The sequence below is a fragment of the Caretta caretta genome, chromosome 6 (assembly GCF_965140235.1).
Source record: "Caretta caretta isolate rCarCar2 chromosome 6, rCarCar1.hap1, whole genome shotgun sequence".
NCBI classification, from domain to species: Eukaryota; Metazoa; Chordata; order Testudines; family Cheloniidae; genus Caretta; species Caretta caretta.
The window spans coordinates 98,349,936-98,367,508 of record NC_134211.1 but is presented as its reverse complement, the minus strand read 5'-3'; the positions used below and the strand labels follow the sequence as shown (position 1 = coordinate 98,367,508).

At 43.8% G+C, this 17,573-nt stretch overlaps 1 protein-coding gene across 2 annotated transcripts in view; it reads left to right on the top strand.

Annotated features, from left to right (window-relative positions):
* Positions 1–253: 253 nt before the first annotated feature.
* PTPN21 (protein tyrosine phosphatase non-receptor type 21) overlaps positions 254–17,573 on the top strand; it is a 61,209-nt gene continuing 43,889 nt past the window's right edge. The window contains exons 1-3 of one of the 2 annotated variants that reach the window (XM_048853875.2): positions 254–685; positions 6,260–6,625; positions 15,128–15,297. In XM_048853875.2, the coding sequence (XP_048709832.2) occupies positions 6,446–6,625; positions 15,128–15,297 (350 nt within the window). In that variant the 5' untranslated portion in view covers positions 254–685; positions 6,260–6,445. The remainder of the gene's footprint in view (positions 686–6,259; positions 6,626–15,127; positions 15,298–17,573) is intronic. The other variant, XM_048853876.2, reaches the window with a different exon arrangement.

Below are 17,573 nucleotides of genomic sequence, written 5' to 3'. Positions count from 1 at the left end.
ATAAATAAGACCAGTAGATTTGAAAGAAGCTTTTCTTTAATTGGAAAGGCATCAAATAAATGATCATATGATTAAAAAAAGAAAGGATTGCCCGCTGTTTGTTGTAAGTCCCTATTTCTGTAATGCCCCGGTAGCCAGAGAAGCAGCTGTCCCATCGCTGACATTCTCCCTGCCAGGCATTCCAGCTCTCTGAGGTAATGGGCTACAGCACACGGGATTGGCTTTAATCTTTCATCGTATCCTTCCGCATGCATAGAGCCAGGGGAACGCCCCCAGGAAAAGAAATTAAATGCACAGCGAGAGAGATGATTTGAAATATTCCAGAGAACTCATTTTGTGCTCAAGCAGCACAATACCCCAGGTCACATGAAAGGTGTCTGCAAAGCTGGCTGCTGCAGGTTTATTTGGCTGCAATATTGTTCCCCTCCCAGTCCGACTCTTTTCCCAGTGGAATGATCTCCAGAGCAAGGGCTTTGAGACAGGAAGTGAGGCGTGTTTTCACTATGAGTGATCGGAGAAGAAGGCGGGGGAGCGGACATAGCAGCTGTTTCATGCAAGGGGAGCATAATAAGTCAATTTCCCAGGAATTTAGATGAGGTGGCTTCAGGGGAAGAACTCTCCGCGCTGCTGGTGAGGTCCCGCAGCTAAAGATGAGAGACGCTGTGTCCTTGCATCGCTGCAGCAGGTAATGGGAAAGCCGCGGGCACTGTTGGAAATAACATGTTTTTTCCCCTCTTTGTTTTGTTTGTTTGTTTGTTTGCCCAGGTTACACAGTGTCAGGTATTTCCTATTAAGATAAATAAGAGCAGCCTGGAAAGGTGAGGTCAGTTCGGGGCCTCTTCGCTCCGGGTAGCAGAGGAAGTTTGTGATGTGGTGCACGTTTTGCCTTTACTCTTACAGTTAGTCCTAGGAGTAAGTAATTCCAGCGATTGATTGGTAAAAGTGTACCAAGGCGAGGGGAGTGATTTTGCTTTTAGGCTTCGCCCCATAATTTATAAAATGTTTCTACATTTAAATACTTGAAATAGCGGGAGCCTCATTTCTCCTCCCTGCGTTGCAGTTTTATGTTGCATACTGTCATTCGTGCAAGCTATGATGAAATGCTTTACAAAGTTAAATGAAAGCTAATTATCGGAGAGGCTTTAGGAGTATGGATAAAGAAGGAAGCTATTCAAATCCTTGGTAATTCTGTTTGGTTCCTGGCCGGATAGAACTAAATTCTTGTCTAAAACTATATGTGTAGCATGCATGGATGGATGGATGTATATAATTTAGCAAGTGAAATTCCTTTTTTGGCTGCTGTATGAAAATTGTAGGCCTGCCAAATAAAAGACTTATAATTTCAGCGGAGAGTTGATTGGATTTACAAGCATTGGCACTTTAGCACAGTTTTCTTTTTGCAAAAAAAGCCCCAAAACAGTGTAGATACACACATTTGAAATAATGCCTGAGACAAATATGACAGCATATGGTAGTGCAAAATGACAGCTGGTAAATGAAAACAATACTGCACTATTTGCAAGAATTGTGCTTGGCCAGCAATAAGTTATTGAATTACTTCTGAACATAATTCCTCAAATGTTATTTGTTCAATACAATTGTATTGTAAAATATGTCAGGGGCTATGTTTGATTTAGTGAATGATATGGATTGCTAATTAAATAAGTGTAACTATTTGATTTCACTATAGCTTTCCTAAGAATCATTTTAAAAAGTGAGGTAAGCATGCCTTATAAGTAAGGAAAATTTACCAAAAAATATAGTTTAGATAAAGAGAAAATTAGTCATCACTAGGGAAACAGCAGAGAATACAATATGACCTTAAAAATGGACCTGGCATGTCTTGAAAATTCCTTCCCTTTTAATGGACCACCAAGTCTTATTTAAAATTTCCCTCGTATGCGTAAATCTAGTTTTGTCAAAGAAATAACTAAAGCAATGAGAATCTGGGCAATCTGACACTCTGACAAATGAATTGTAATAAGTCACTCTGGGGTTAGTGAGTTGTAGTTGTTTGGGTGGTTTTTTTGTTGTTTGTTTTTTTTAAGACTCCTTAGTGGTTCTTAATCTTTACTGCAGCCTGCACCCCTTTGGTTCTCAAAGTACGTTCTCACACCTTTTATCAAAAATCGTTGAAGTTCTAGGTCAGTTCTTTAAACCTAGATATATTTTCTGTTTGTATAGTACAGTAATTGTTTAAAAATGCATAATATTAATAAATACATAGGTTTGATGAAACAAAGTAGTTCTACTTACGTGCCTATGCTTAATTAGTGTTTTTGATGATTTATCTTCTAAAAAAATCTGGCATTCTTGCACCTCCAGAAAGGGCATCTCGCACCCACAAAGGGTGTGTGCACCCCAGGTTAGGAACCACTGCCTTAGAGCTAAAAAGTCATTCATGTTTAATTATACCCCTTTAAAACTGTTAAAACAGATTTAAAGTTTTGACTAAAAGCTCCATAATTGGGTTTTTGCCTTTGGAACCAGAGGGATCAGAGAAAAGAGCATAATCTGATGTAGGATCTGTTCAATACCAAGGCACAGGAAAGCGAGCTTGGTCAGTGATCCACAAGTTTCACTTCTAGGAATAAATCCACTGCGGGATTCTGCCCTCAGTATGCAGGAAACTCTGCAAGGTTCAGTCTGTGGAACCTTCCCTGCATGCTATTGTTATGTAGTAGGACTATATGGATCAATGTGCAGAGCAAACTGGAAAACCTGGAAACCCCACGTCACCCTAGGCTCTGCAGGGAAATCTAATTCCATCCATTATGATTTATATTCCAGTACTACCTAGAATTTTGTTAGGTATTGCATATGCATACAGGGAGACAGTCTCTCATCCAGCCTACCTTAATTACTGCACAGACTTCTGTGGAAATTTGCCAGGAGCTGGGGAAGTATGTTGTATAGAATGGTACAACCTATTCCAAATCATTAGAAGCATGACCATGCAAAAAGGACATGGAGGGTTTCCTGATGTGGAGAGTTAAATAGGTCACTGAGGTGCTGCTTCCCTGCACTCTCTGTGTCATGGGGTCAGTCATCTGTCCCTTCTTGCCTACCTTTATTCCCCTCCAAGGGTGCCTAACAAAAGGGAACATGGAGCTCTGTATGAGTTTATGAATTTTCCTTGATTGGGTCAGAATGATCCATAATAAAATACTCAAATTAGATACAGATTATCTTTATTTATACATTTTAAGGGGCTAAAAGAGAGGTGCATTAGGAGTCTGCCTCCCCCATCAAAACTGATCTGTGTTCTGGAAATAGGGTATTTGATTTAACAAATTGTAAGGGGAGTCTTCTCAGAAATCAAAGTCCATAAATTTAAAAAAATATAATACTAACACATGCTAGTTTGAAGAAATGTTATTTGGAAGACTTTGGAAACAAGGAGTTGATGTTTGATTCTTTCCTAACCATAGAAGAGAGAGAAATCAACTGTAATATTTTGCAGGCAAAACAATGTACATGATTTGACAAACTTGTATGTTATGTTTTTGTCCACAATAAATATTTGCTTCCGGGCTACACCACCACTGACAAATAAGACTTGATGGTAAATACTGACAGGTCCTTAACCACTGTGCTAGAGCAGACGTTTAGTAACTGCTATTATTGTTAATGTTGCAGAACATGTTGCCTGCAGCAGTCTGGGGTTTCATTGATGATTGGGTTAATTATCAAATTCCATAGTGTAGTAACTAGTGCCTTCAAGGCTATGTTCTGGTAACACTGAAGTTATTGCTAACTTCCTGGTTATACTCAGTGTTTCCTTGAAATATCTTACCCTGATCAACACCAGGTTCTCTGTATACTGTCAATTTCTGTGCATCATCATTGTATAGAATTTGGTAGGCAGAGATGTAATAGTAGTACTCTGCTACGATGGATCCAGTAGTTATAATGCCTGTTCTCTTTTCTTTATTCAGGTCTATTTGTAACCACTGATATCCATTAGTGGTAAACGCAGCCCAAGGAGGTCCAGGCCTCTTCAATCTGGCTCTTTCAGGAGTCCAGATGTTTGCCTGTCCTGTTTGGTCAGGCCACTCTAGACCTGATGATGCAGTAAGCTAGGCATATATTTTGATAGAGTTAATATTCTCCCGGTTCATAGACACACATTCCATTTGTTTCCTTTCTCTATAATTCACTCTCACTCTGTTCTGATTTTCTAGGTTTTAAACACTGCTGGAGTAACATAACTTTTTATAAATTCCCTATTTAATAGCTCCAATAATATTTCCTCCCTAACTTTTTTTAAAATAAAACCCTTTCAGTTAAGGTGGATGTGAATTTGCATTTAAAAAAATACCCCCCCCCCCCAACCCTTCATTAAAAAGGACATTTGCAGGTTTGCTTATATAAAAGCTGACCATCCCCCTCCTGAAGTTTCAAGTGATGAAACAAAGCTACTGGGAAACTAGAGGGGACCAAAAAAATAAAAAAGCTAGATGTAAATAAATTGCACAGGAGGAATCTGCCCCATGTGTCCCGCTAACAATGCATAAGGTTAAAGGGGAGTTCAGCTGGAGGCCTAACTAAAGTGAGCACTGTCCCTTTAAATGCACCCCTCCCTTGCCTTCCCCTGGCTGGGGGTGGCCTCTCCAGATTAACCAGTCCCTGACAGTCAAGAAGCTCCTGTGGGTGACAGCCCGAATACCTTGCCCCCAGCTGCCCGAATACCTTGCCCCCAGCTGCCCGGTGCTCACAGTCTGGGCGGGGGAGCCTCCCTTTGACAGCCTGGGTTCTGAGCCCCTTCAGCCCTCCCTGGCAGTGGACTTGCTCCCTTCCTTCCTCCCTCCCTCCCTTCCTCTGGACAGGTCTGCTCTGTGTCAGCTATGAGCTCATCCAGAGGGTCTTCAGAGCCTGACACCAAGCAGGTTCTAGTCGCCAACCTAGTGGGGCTAGTTCTAGCAGAGGGGGGATGAAACCAAACAAACCTCTTAAAGTCCAGGCTCAGGTAATCAGTGTGTCCGTGCTCTGTGCGTGTTGTTTACCTTGGGCTGGTAGTTTCAAGATTAATGTTTGGTTTCCTCCTCCCCAGGAATGTGATTAGATGTCAGCAATCTACTATGTGAAGCCTGCCTTTGTGTAGCAATTTCCATCAGAATGGATCTTAAAACACTTTATAAACCTTACTAATTACCCAAATTACTTATATCTATGAAACATTATTATTCTCTATGCAGTGAATACTGTCTTTTTAGAAAATGTTGATACCTTCACTTCCATTATGCAGGCACATTTTCTAAACAGTCAATAATAGTAATAATGATGTGCAATTTATTATAGGGAGTGGTCTGTGAGAAAGTACTGGAAAGAGGGTCGTAAGTTTCCAGACTTATTTATGGAGGGTTTTCTGCGCTTAGGAGGTAGCATGAAAATTGTTTGTGGGAGACATGGAGCAATGGATGGTGTCAAGGAAATTGTTAGGGTTTATAGGTTTCCTGGAAGAAGTCTCTCTTTGAGGAGATTTAGAAAAGAATTGCTTCAACCATCACTGAAAGGTAGTCCCCTCTGGTGAGGTGGAGGGGAGGACCCTATGGCAAGTACTAGCAACCTGAAGCACAGTGCGGATGTTTAGGACAGGAAATAAAGAATATTGTAGCTAACGAACTTCAGGGGGAAATGAGAGTTGAAATATAATGAACTGAATGGGAATCTGGCTAGTATTCCCTCACCCCAGCTCTAAACTAAAAACCCACCACCACATGACACGCCAAACTGTGGCATCTCTAATGACCCTGTGTTTTGGTTCTGCATTGTGTCCAAGACGGAGCCTCCAATAGCATGGTGCTCCTAGGACAATACTGGAGCACAGATTTAGTCCTGAGTTGGAGAAAACAGTGCCACCTAGTGACTCTCCCTCCCAAATATTTGAGACGCCTATGTTTTTCCGTTCTCATCCAAGTATTGATCCAGTTTATGAAATACCTAGCAGTTTTAGAGCCGTTTTTGTCTTTAAAGCATGTCAGCCGCATTTGATCAAAATTCATTACACTATTTGGCAGATGACTAAGACAGAGCCATCAAGAAGTTGTGACTTACCAAAGGTCATTCCAAGAGTCTGTGGCAAACCAGGAATCTTCATTCTTGTTTCGCTGTTGTAGAGCATACTCCACTCTCTATAGTGGAGGAGAAAAATGTTGACCATGTAGATTTAGGAAACGTAAGTCTGTGTGGATTTCCCATGGCTCCAATTCCCCTTTCAAATAAATCACTTCTGGACTCTCTCCCTTCTCCTTGTTAGAGCTGCTGTGGAAACTCCCTCCAGTTAGAGCTTGGTGGAGGACCTGCTCTTCTTTAATGGCTACTGCTGCTGCCGCTGGTTGATTGGCAGGATACTTCAGGGCTCCTTATTGCTTGGGAGAAGACTGCTAACTTCCCTTCATTTTCCGGTGTGGTGATACCTTTTCATCACTGGCCGTGGGGAAAGATGCCGTTACCTTTTGGGCTCAAATTGAAACGAACTCGACGTTACACAGTGTCCAGCAAGAGCTGCTTGGTGGCCCGCATCCAGCTGCTCAACAATGAATATGTGGAGTTCACTCTTTCTGTGGAGAGCACCGGCCAGGAAAGCCTGGAGGCTGTGGCTCAGAGACTCGAACTGCGGGAGGTAAGCAAATTGGAAACTTCTCTAGCCATCACTTTAAAGGGGTTACCCACTACAGTGATTCCCTACTATTTTAGATCCGTGGTTTTTAATCTTTTTTTTTTTTGTGGATCCCTAAAAAATTTTGAATGGTGGTGTGGACCCCTTTGGAAATCTTAGACATGGTCTGTGGACCCCTGTTGAGAACCGCTGTTCTATGGTAATGACAACCTTTCTTGGACCCCCTTAGACATAGTCTGCGGACCCCCAAGGGTCCATTGACCCCAGGTTGAAACCACTGTTTTAGACAACTATGATACTTTACCAAATTCTCTCCTGTACCAGCCACCCCAGCATGTTCCTTCTATTGTGAATGCTCTGATCCACAGTGCAACTTGGATGGCTTCAAAACCCAGTCTCACAATTTATGTTGTAGGGTTAGAGAATAGGATGTGGACAGCAGCAGTGCACCATGTTTCAGCCCACAAGCCTAAAGTGCCAGCCAAAAGGACAATGGTTGTCACTTCTTGTACAGTGCTGAGAATATTGTCAGAATTTAAGACAAGCAATGACCATTCCTGCCTGAATAGATCATAACAGAGGGATACAGAAAGTAGTGGGCGATTTGGAGGCAGGTGTTAATTTAGTCTCTTTTTTTTTTTTTTCCCTTTTAATCAGTTGTGTTTGTAGAGCTTACATGAAAGAAGTGGCTCTTTAAGAAAGAGGTATTTGAATGGGTGGGGTCTCAGGGCACTGGTGCTGGGCAAAAAAGCACCAGTACTCCTGGGTGATGCGTGAACTGCCAGCTGGGGGATGCTCGCCCCTGTCCCTGCCAGGCCACACCTCTTCCACCTAACCCGCCTGCCATAGCCCCCCCCACACCACACCCCTGCAGCCACCGGCCCAGTCCCGCAGCTAGTCCCCCAGCCACAAAGGAACGCAGGGAGGGCAGGGGCATGCGGCCCCAGCCCTGGGGCGTGGGAGGGAGGGCGGCACGCAACCCCAGCCTCCCCAGCTTCTGAGCGCGGGAGGTGTGACCCCAGCCCTTGGGGCGGGCGGCCATTCACCCCACCGTCCCCAGCTCCAGAGTGCAGGAAGGCAGGTGGAGTGGAGCACTGTGGGGTTGGAGCCAGAGGACTGGAGCCACACACAGGGAGAGTCACAGCAGCGGGCAGGGTTGTTTGGAGAGGCAGGGCCTGGCTGTTTGGAGAGGCAGTGTCTCTCCTAGCCTATGCGACCAGCCTCCCATGCCAGCGCGAATACATGTACTGTGGACTGGGCATGTGCAAATACACGCATGGTATATATAAGCTAGGTCTGGGGTTTTCAAACTTCATTGCCCCGTGATCCCCTTCTGACAACAAAAATTACTACAGGTAATACCCAGGAGGAGGACCGAGACCTGAGCCTGTCCAAGCCTGACATCCTGGGCCGGGGGTCCAAAGCCTCAGCCCCACTGCCCCAGGTGGGGGGCCAATGCCAAAGCCCAAGAGCTTCAGCCCTAGGTGCGGGGCCTGTCACCTGAGCCCTGCCACCCTGGCTTTGACCCTGGCCCTGGGCAGTGGGGCTTAGGCTTCAGCCGTGGTCCCCAGCAAGTCTAATGCCAGCCTTGGCGACCCTATTAAAATGGGGTTGTGACCCACAGTTTGAGAACTGCTGAGCTAGATGGCCCATTAAATGCATAGTTGGCCAGGTGCAGATGCTTGACTTCCACTAAAAGACAGAGTATTTGCATACACAAATTAGTTTTGAAAAGAAGGTTAAACATTTTGGAGAACTCTTCAGTAACTCAGATTTACCTCTGTCCCACACAAATCTGATGATGTTCCCTCTTTTTTTATGTTTTGATTTATTTACACCTGAAGTGCTGAATTGTGAAACTGGTCTTATAGAATCCTTAGCTAAGTAGAACCTCTGTTCACACAGATCCCTTTTTAAAGGGAGACATTTATTATTATTGTAACTCCATTAGCTTCAGTCTAGTGGTACAAGAGTTGAATTTGACCCCAAGGGCTGGATGCTGTTGACACAATTTGGAAATTGGCACATATCCCAGTCTTGCTGTAACCACTGTATTGTGTATTTTGTACTGCACTAATCTGGCTTTTTGTTCAGGAAAAAAACAAAATATAAACTAGAAAATGTACAAGACTGAAATGGGCATATGTTGTACCATAGTACTAGAAAAGAGATGCCTCTAAATACTGCTTTGTATCAGAGACAAAATCCCCGACTGCGGAACACAACAAAAATAGAAGAGCAAGCTGAAAAGGATATAGGATTACTCTGTTTAGTTAATTGATAACTTGTTGATTTTTCCAAAATATTGTATTTCCAATTTCAAGCAGCTTCAGTAACTATTGAGCAAACTAATTTAGGGCTCAGTCCTGCAGACGGTTACTGTTGTGAACAGCATTAATTAGTTTAGGACTGCTCATGGTATTAAGCATTTTACAGTAGCAAATGTTTGCAGAAATGACCTCGTATTCTGTTTTTAAAAATGTTTTGATAAACATAAGTCAGTGGATTTGTACTGGGGTTTTCTTATCAGCACTTGCTTACTTTGGGATCCATTAACTTCCATCTGCCTTCTTGTAGTTTGCCATCAGTTGTCTTTTTAAACCTTATAGTTCAAAATTTAATATACCACATACTTTTCTGCAGCTGTTACTAATTCATTGTCTTGTGTTCTCACCATGCTATGTTGTGCCTGAGGGGGGAAAAATATGACAAAAGTAGTTATTTTGGGGATAGTGCCAGTCTGTACTGTAGCAGGCTGTGTATGTGTTAGTGGAGTTTGGAGACCTCTGAAAATAGAGTAAATTGACAATCAGAGCTGATTTACAGTAGCAGGTAGAGATCTTATTATATCTGGTTTGCAACTACATTCCCCCTCCCTTAGTGGTTCACTCTCCCCCACCCTCACTCACTTTCATGAGTTTCATGGGCTGGGGCAGGAGGTGGTGAGGGCTCTAATTGGGGGTGCAGGCGCTGGGGTGGGGCCAAAAATGAGGGGTTCAAGGTGTGGGAGGGGGCTCCAGACTGGGTCATGGAGTTGGGGTGCAGGAGTGGGTGAGGGCTCTGGCTTGGGGTGTGGGCTCTGGGTTGGGGCTGGGGATGAAGGGTTGGGGGTGCAGGCTCTGGGGTGGGGGATGAGGGGTTCAGGGTGTGAGAGGGGGCTCTGGTCTGGGGTAGGCGGGTTGTGGTGTGGGGGGGTGAGGGCTCTGGCTGGGGGTGTAGACTCTGGGGTGGGCCCAGGGTTGAGAGGTTTGGGGTGCAGGAGGGGGCTCCAGGTTTGCAGGAGCTCAGGGCTGGGGCAGGGGGTTGGGGCTCATGGTTGGGGCATGGGCTTACCTCGGGTGGCTCCCGGTTAGTGGTGCAGCGGGGATAAGGCAGACTCCCTGCCTGTCCTGGCACCGTGCTGTACCTCGGAAGTGGCCAGCAGGTCTTGCTCCTAGGTGGTGTGTCGGGGAGGGGAGAGGCTCTGCGTGCTGCTCTTGCCGTAGGCAGAAAAAACTATGGTTTCCAGTTGACGCTATAGGGGGAACTGAGGGAGGCAGAATGAGATGACCAGAATTAGAATTTGGCTAGAGCACTAAGAATCAAGCTCAGTTTTTCCTGTGGTCTCTTAAGAGACCATCAAGTGATTGAGACCTCGGGTTTATATTTCATGTACAAGGCCAACAAGACCTTGCCTTTTAGCACCATTAATTTTCTACTGACGGAGAAGGTACAGTAGATCACGACCTACTGTATCATCAGAACTGTGTCTCTGTCTCCCATGCAAATACTGACCAAACCCAGCTGCTTAGCTTGTGAAGTCCCATTGCCTCAAAGCAAGGTGGCATGCATGTAGGCGATAGAGGCAACCTTTTCCCACCTAAAATTTTGGTTTCCATATTAGTATTCTCTAGACATATTTTATTAGTTCCTTTAATTTTACTGTGCCTTTTTTTTGTCAGCAGTTCCACAATTATACAAGAGCCCTGCTATTTCTTTCTATAATGCAGAAAGTAATTAGCTGGAAAATAGTTAAGTGGAAATTCTACAGTTCTTTTTATCTAGGTTTGATTTTCTGCCCAAGAGTTAAATGACGAATAAGTTGCTATAATAAACAAACTTCACTACAGTGTTAAACTCAGAAGCTTGACATATTTTAAGAATTATGTCATGTCACTTTTTTTAGGATTGTGTAATGTCTTGTGCTACTATTAACAGACTTTTAGCAATGAGTAAAAAATGATTCTATTTTAATCAGCACCAGTATTCCAGAGTGCACTACCTCTACTGAGAATTCATAGGGCCAAATGCTACCCTTGAAGCCAAAAGAAGGCTTGCATGTGACTCAGAAGACAGGATTTGGCAGAGTGTTTTATTTGGCTTTAATCTGTTTATACTGGGCCTTCAAGTGTACACTTTTTTGGGGGCAGGGAGAGGTTATTTAAATGAACACAATTATACTCAATCATATTTAAGAGTAGACACATTTCGTTATTTGTGGTCATAACAACTTAGATCTGTTTTTATGCAACAACATAAGTGGCCTGCTTTTTGAAGAAACTGAGTGGAAACTTCAGGCAGTCAGCACCTCCGAAAAACCAAGATACTTATTCAATATAGATTTAGATGCTTATTTTGGTCTGACAGGTTTGAAGATTTTGGCATATTTAGCCCAAATCTCAAGGTCCTCCCGTCCCCCTTTAAATAACAATCCATTTTCTTTTTCATGGTTTAGATTAAGTCTACAGATCAAACCCAGTCAAATGGTTTTCTGGGCATTGTCACATATCTCCACAAGGTCAATTTTCATAAATGTTCATATGATTCGGGGAAATAGGACACAGGCAGAGACACACACATTTTGACAGTAGGCTGCATTGGTTCAGTAGTGGTCACCAAAATACTGTTAGGTTTCAATGTCCAGCTTTAAACATTGCACTGATCCTAAAGATTAGTGGTAGCCCCTAGCTGTTACTATAATTGCTAGGCCAGCTAAATGCATTAGTACCTGGGCAGATGGACTGGACCAGTAGTAAGAATAGGCTTATATACACAAGCTTATCACAGCAGCAGGTGGGATCTGGCAGCGCTTGGCCTATACCTCAACTTTAATTGAGGTATGAGTCTACATTATTGTAATTGTATTCCTGTAGTTCATCTACCTTACATTGTTTTAATGTAATTTTACATAAAAGGATGCTAAGGTAGCAAATTCTAGCAGTCAGAAGTTAGGAAATGCCATAATTAAGGTTGTCATGTAACTTTATTTCAGCTCCTTGTGTGTGCGCACGTTATCGTGTATATGGTCAGTGAGCTTGTCTATGCAAACAATTAGATGATGGCACGCTGGGCTGCGGCTCTGCCCCACGCTGGGCTGCGGCTCTGCCCCACGCTGGGCTGCGGCTCTGCCCCACGCTGGGCTGCGGCTCTGCCCCACGCTGGGCTGCGGCTCTGCCCCACGCTGGGCTGCGGCTCTGCCCCACGCTGGGCTGCGGCTCTGCCCCACGCTGGGCTGCGGCTCTGCCCCACGCTGGGCTGCGGCTCTGCCCCACGCTGGGCTGCGGCTCTGCCCCACGCTGGGCTGCGGCTCTGCCCCACGCTGGGCTGCGGCTCTGCCCCACGCTGGGCTGCGGCTCTGCCCCACGCTGGGCTGCGGCTCTGCCCCACGCTGGGCTGCGGCTCTGCCCCACGCTGGGCTGCGGCTCTGCCCCACGCTGGGCTGCGGCTCTGCCCCACGCTGGGCTGCGGCTCTGCCCCACGCTGGGCTGCGGCTCTGCCCCACGCTGGGCTGCGGCTCTGCCCCACGCTGGGCTGCGGCTCTGCCCCACGCTGGGCTGCGGCACGCTACCTGTAATGTATGTACCTCGCTGATGCGAGTCTCAGTCAAAGCCTATGCGCATCTGCAGGGTGCACACAGACATTTAGTCCACTCTAGGCTAATGCGGGGCACTTCCTACGGTCTAGCTGTTTGTGTAGACAAGCTCTTTAATTACATGATCAGCTACAATTTTTTTCACAGGATCCATGCCTCATTCAGTGTACAATGGACATTGGTGGGCTCATTCGATGGGTACCTGTTCAATACTTCTTTATCCTCTTCATTCAGTGTGTGGCTTTGTCCCTGTGTGTTCTTTGCAGCATGTGGATGGCATGCAATACTGAATCCCAAATTATCTTCCTGAGTTTTTCTAGGGTGCTTTCATCATAGTACCTTAGGTCCAAACCCCTAAAGGGACTGAGGCGTTATGATTCTGAGCATCGCAGCCCCTGACTTTTAGATCCCTAGAAAATCACAGTATATTACTGCCATCTGGAAAGCCTGAACTAGACACCTAGGTGCCCTGTACAATAAATGGGGAGAGATTGGTACCTCGTACTGCGATCCACAAAGCCAGCATACTAGGCAGGGAGCCAACTAAGCTAGCCAATGGGAGATGCTGACCGCAGGGATGTGTGCAAACCGCAACCCAGTCACAGAGATAAGCTCTTAAATGTAGGCTGCAGTGAGGCGGCTATCTCTGCTAGTGATCCAAGAACCAGGGAAGATAGGTGTTCCTAAATTGCATGAGGAGCCAGGGACAAAACAGCTTGGGGAGGAGGACTTTCTTGATAAGGTTTAGCCTAGTCAGTGGATAGTGTACTCGCCAAAGATGTGGGAGATCCTGGATTCAACTCCTCTTCCCCCCTCCCCCTCTTTTGAGGGGGAGAAGGGATTTAAACAGGGATTAGCCACTTCTCAGGTGAGTGCCCTAACTCAGTGGCTCTCAACCAGGGTATGTGTATCCCTGGGGGTACTAAGAGGTCTTCCGGGGGTACATCAACTCATCTAGATATTTGCCTAGTTTTACAACAGGCTACGTAAAAGCACTAACAAAATTAATGCAAACTAAAATTTCCTAGACAATGATTTGCTTATATTGCTCTGTATACTATACACTGAAATGTAAGTACAATATTTATATTATAATTATATGGTAAAAATGAGAGAATAAGTGAGGTGAAACTAGGGGGTACACAAGACAATTCAGACTCTTGAAAGGGGTACAGTAGTCTGGAAAGGTTGAGAGCCACTGCCCTATCTATTAGGCTATAGAGCTATTTAACTCTTCACTTGCCCAATTAATATTTAGTTATTCAATTAGTTAACTAACAACTTCAATAGGAGAGACTGAGACACCCATACAAGAATATCCTAAAGTCCAGTGGCTAGAGCAATCACCTGAGAGGCAACAGAGCCCTGTTCAAATCGCTTCTCTCCCTCAAGAAAAGTGGGGCTTGAACTGAGGGTTTCCTACATCCTGGGTGAGTCCCTCATCCATTAGCACATCCACAAAAGGCACATCTCTGACACCAAGTCAACACCCTGGACAAATTTCAAGTCCCTGCTCCAAAGCATGGAGGTTCTAAAGCAGGGATTGGCAACCTTTGGCACACGGCCTGCCAGGATAAGCCCCCTGGCGAGCCGGACCGACTTGTTTACCTGCCGCATCCGCAGGTTCGGCCGATCGCAGCTCCCACTGGTTGTGGTTTGCTGCTCCAGGCCAATGGGGGTTGCAGGAAGCAGCGGCTTCCAGTAGTTCCCATTGGCCTAGAGTGGTGAACACATTTTTTCCTACTCTCATTCTCAGAAATGGCTGACCCTTTCAGTATGGGGAGGATGAGGGGGAAATCAACTTGATGCAGACACTTGGCATACGATATTTCAGCCCTGGCGGTTAACATTGCAAAATTAACTGGAAGCGCGGTCTTTTAAAGAAAAGTGTTAGGTAGTCTATAGGTGTTTTTACCCGCACCATCTATAACCGTGCGTGTGCATAAACCACTTAGGGAAATTCCTTACTGCCACTGATACCACTGCACAACATTGATGCCATATATTAATCACTATTATAATAAAAGTACTGATGGTTTGTCTGATCTTTAGATTGACCTTTTATACCCAGGTCCGTGCTCATTGAGGACCCAATTCTGAAATTGTTATTCACAGGAATAAAGGCTGCCAAATGAGACATTATTGATCATTTCTTGTATGGTGTGAAATTTAGATTTAAATGAGTCTGATTCTGCATCATGAAGTTAATGCTGCATCATGAAAAGTAAACTTTTAGTAGCAAGAATATTACTTACTTATGTGAATAGTCTTATCAGAGTCAATGAGCGTGCTCACAGTAATAAAAGGTGGTAGTGTTTTGGGAATAGGGCTGTTAGTTTATATATTAGGCAACCAAAAGTGTTTTCTTCAACTACCTGGGCTTGTTTTGTTATTGCATAATATTTAATATGGCATGCTATTAAAAATTGCTATTACTGTTACATGCGATTACTGTTAAATATTTCAGTACTCCTGGCAGTTTTGAATCCTAAGACTATAGGTTTATAAAGCCTTCCTGTGTTAAATGGTTTTTAGTCCTGTATCTCTAGCCTTTTGTGAAGCTGGAGACAGTGCCAGGTTCACACTATATGCACTTTATCTGGTATTGCAATACTGACATGATTTGATCATTTAATTGCTTCCCTCTTTTTCAGATTACTTATTTCAGTCTGTGGTATTACAATAAGCAAAACCAGCGCCGGTGGGTGGATTTGGACAAGCCTCTAAAAAAGCAACTGGACAAATATGCTTTGGAGCCGACGGTATATTTTGGAGTGGTGTTTTATGTGCCTACTGTTTCTCAGCTTCAGCAGGAGATTACCAGGTAACTTGCACATGTTTTTAATTTCAGTTTTTAACATTCTAACGTATGGGTCATCTTAAAGTAGACATAATTGCCTTATTTCCAACCTTTGTAAAAATGGAAATGCAGACTTAAGGCAGAAACTGTGCCATTTATTATCCTTTTAGTGTATTTAGACACTATAATAATAGTTACTCTTGGGATGAATTTTCCCAATGATCTTATGAGTCCATTGGTGCCTAGTAAAGTTACTCACAGACATGCTTGCATGATCAGCCTGTCAGTTGTTATAGATTTTTCTTTCAGAGCAATACTTTGCTTCAGGAAACCAATCCAACACTTACCACCTGAAGGGCTCATAGAGGCAGGTTGTCCTGTTGTCAGAACACTCTCTGGCATTCATAAACCATATTTGCAAAGTGTGTGTGATTATAGACAATAAAGATGGATATCAGAGAGGAAATTGTGCATCCTTTTCCACTGTTGCTTTGTGTATTCACTGATCACAGGCACAAGTGCCAGGAAGTGCTGTTAATTGTAAAGGAGATCCAGTTCAGCATGTTCACTGATTAGCTCTTCATATGGTGAATGTACCTTTACTCTTTTATAATTTTATTTTTTTATAGACAAAAGAAATGCAAAAATGTAAATGAATTGGGATAGGCTCTGTACAAATAGAAATGAAAAAAAACCTGAATCTTTCCTTAAAGCCAAATTCTAAACATCTAAACCAGTGGGCTGTGTCTACATAGCCTCAATAGGGAGGTAAGGATAAACAGATTTGATTCACCTTTTCCCAGCTGGTGTTCCACTTCTTATTTTAATGTACATGGTGTTTACACCAGTGTGATTATTTTTTTCACTTTCACTGAGTTACTTCTAATTTATACCAGTTTGGCAGAGACCACATTCAGACCCGATATTTAGAGTTTAATAGGAAACTGTTGTAGCAGGCTGTATTGCAGTTACTATCTGTGATAAATTTAGTTTCTCACAGAAGTGGAAAACACTTATTTTAATGTGAACTGCTGTAGTTCAGGAGTTTACTTTTAACAATTAGAAGACTAAAAATTATTTTGCTGCTGCATGGACCCTTCATATCTGACTGTCCTGGGTACCCAGAAAATGTGTATTTCGATGACTGTTCAGTGGATAAGGGGTGAACACTATGTAGGGGCAATGCTTCAAAGGAACTTGGGGACTGGGGTGCATGTACTGTTAACCTGCAAGGCAGAGTAAGGGCTGGCATAGCCCAGAGGAGCGTGTTTGGGTGGCTAATAGTCTTGTGTTTTCATGGAGCTGACAACCAGTTAAGCACAAGCAAGACTCCCTCACACTGAAGGCAGAGGAGTAACAAGATGGCTCAGTCCTGTTTACCCTGAGAACTGTCACAACATTAATTACAGGCTGCTATGCTTCAATGCAGTGGGGTGGCTCAGAATACATTCTGCAGCTCCAACATATTATACAGTGCAGGACAAGGCCTGTTGACTTTGCTTCTTGTTTTGTATGGGAAAAGCTGTATACTTGTTTTCTTTATAAAAGGTTAAAATGCATGGTGGGCTGTTTTTTCAGTTGTGTTCCAGGTTTTTAAGGGCCTGATCAACTCCAGGTATTGGATTAGGTCCTAAACTTGGTATAGGATTCCACAGGTTGATGTATCAGGAATTGTTTCAGCAAGATCAAAATAGTAAAAGCTTTCACTTTGATTAGGCAGTTTTCTAATTCAGTGGGGTGAAACTGCCAGTATTTCTAATATAGACATTCTTAGCAGACACAGAGGCTGTAAATTTCTGGTGCAGTAGCTCAGCAATGTTGTAATACACTGCCATGCACAAGACACAAGTTCAGGTGCAAACTCTGTGTTCCTATACCCAGGGCAGCTAGATATAAAGGACTAGATTGTTACCTAATTCACATCAGTTAAGATGGGAATTAACTTCAGAGAAGTTCATGGAGTTACTTACTCCCGCTCTATATCAGAATCTGGTCCAAAGAGTGTTTAAAACAAGTGGTATATTTGGCGTAGCCAAGGGAGTGCAAGGCCCGTATTGGAGGGAAGTTGCCAATAATTAGATGGGGTAGTTGTATGATCATCATATATTCCTTTAGCAGGTGTCCTGCAGGAAGAACAAGAAACCTACTGCCTGGTTAGGGTGATTTCCTTTTGCACAAAGGGTGTTGTGTGTTTTTGAAGCAAAGGATTTTAGTCCCAGCTCTGTTTGTGTGTGATTTTATGTAGCACTGGTATCTATTGTCATATAGCACATGGCTCTGCTCTTGTGGGAGAGGGGAAA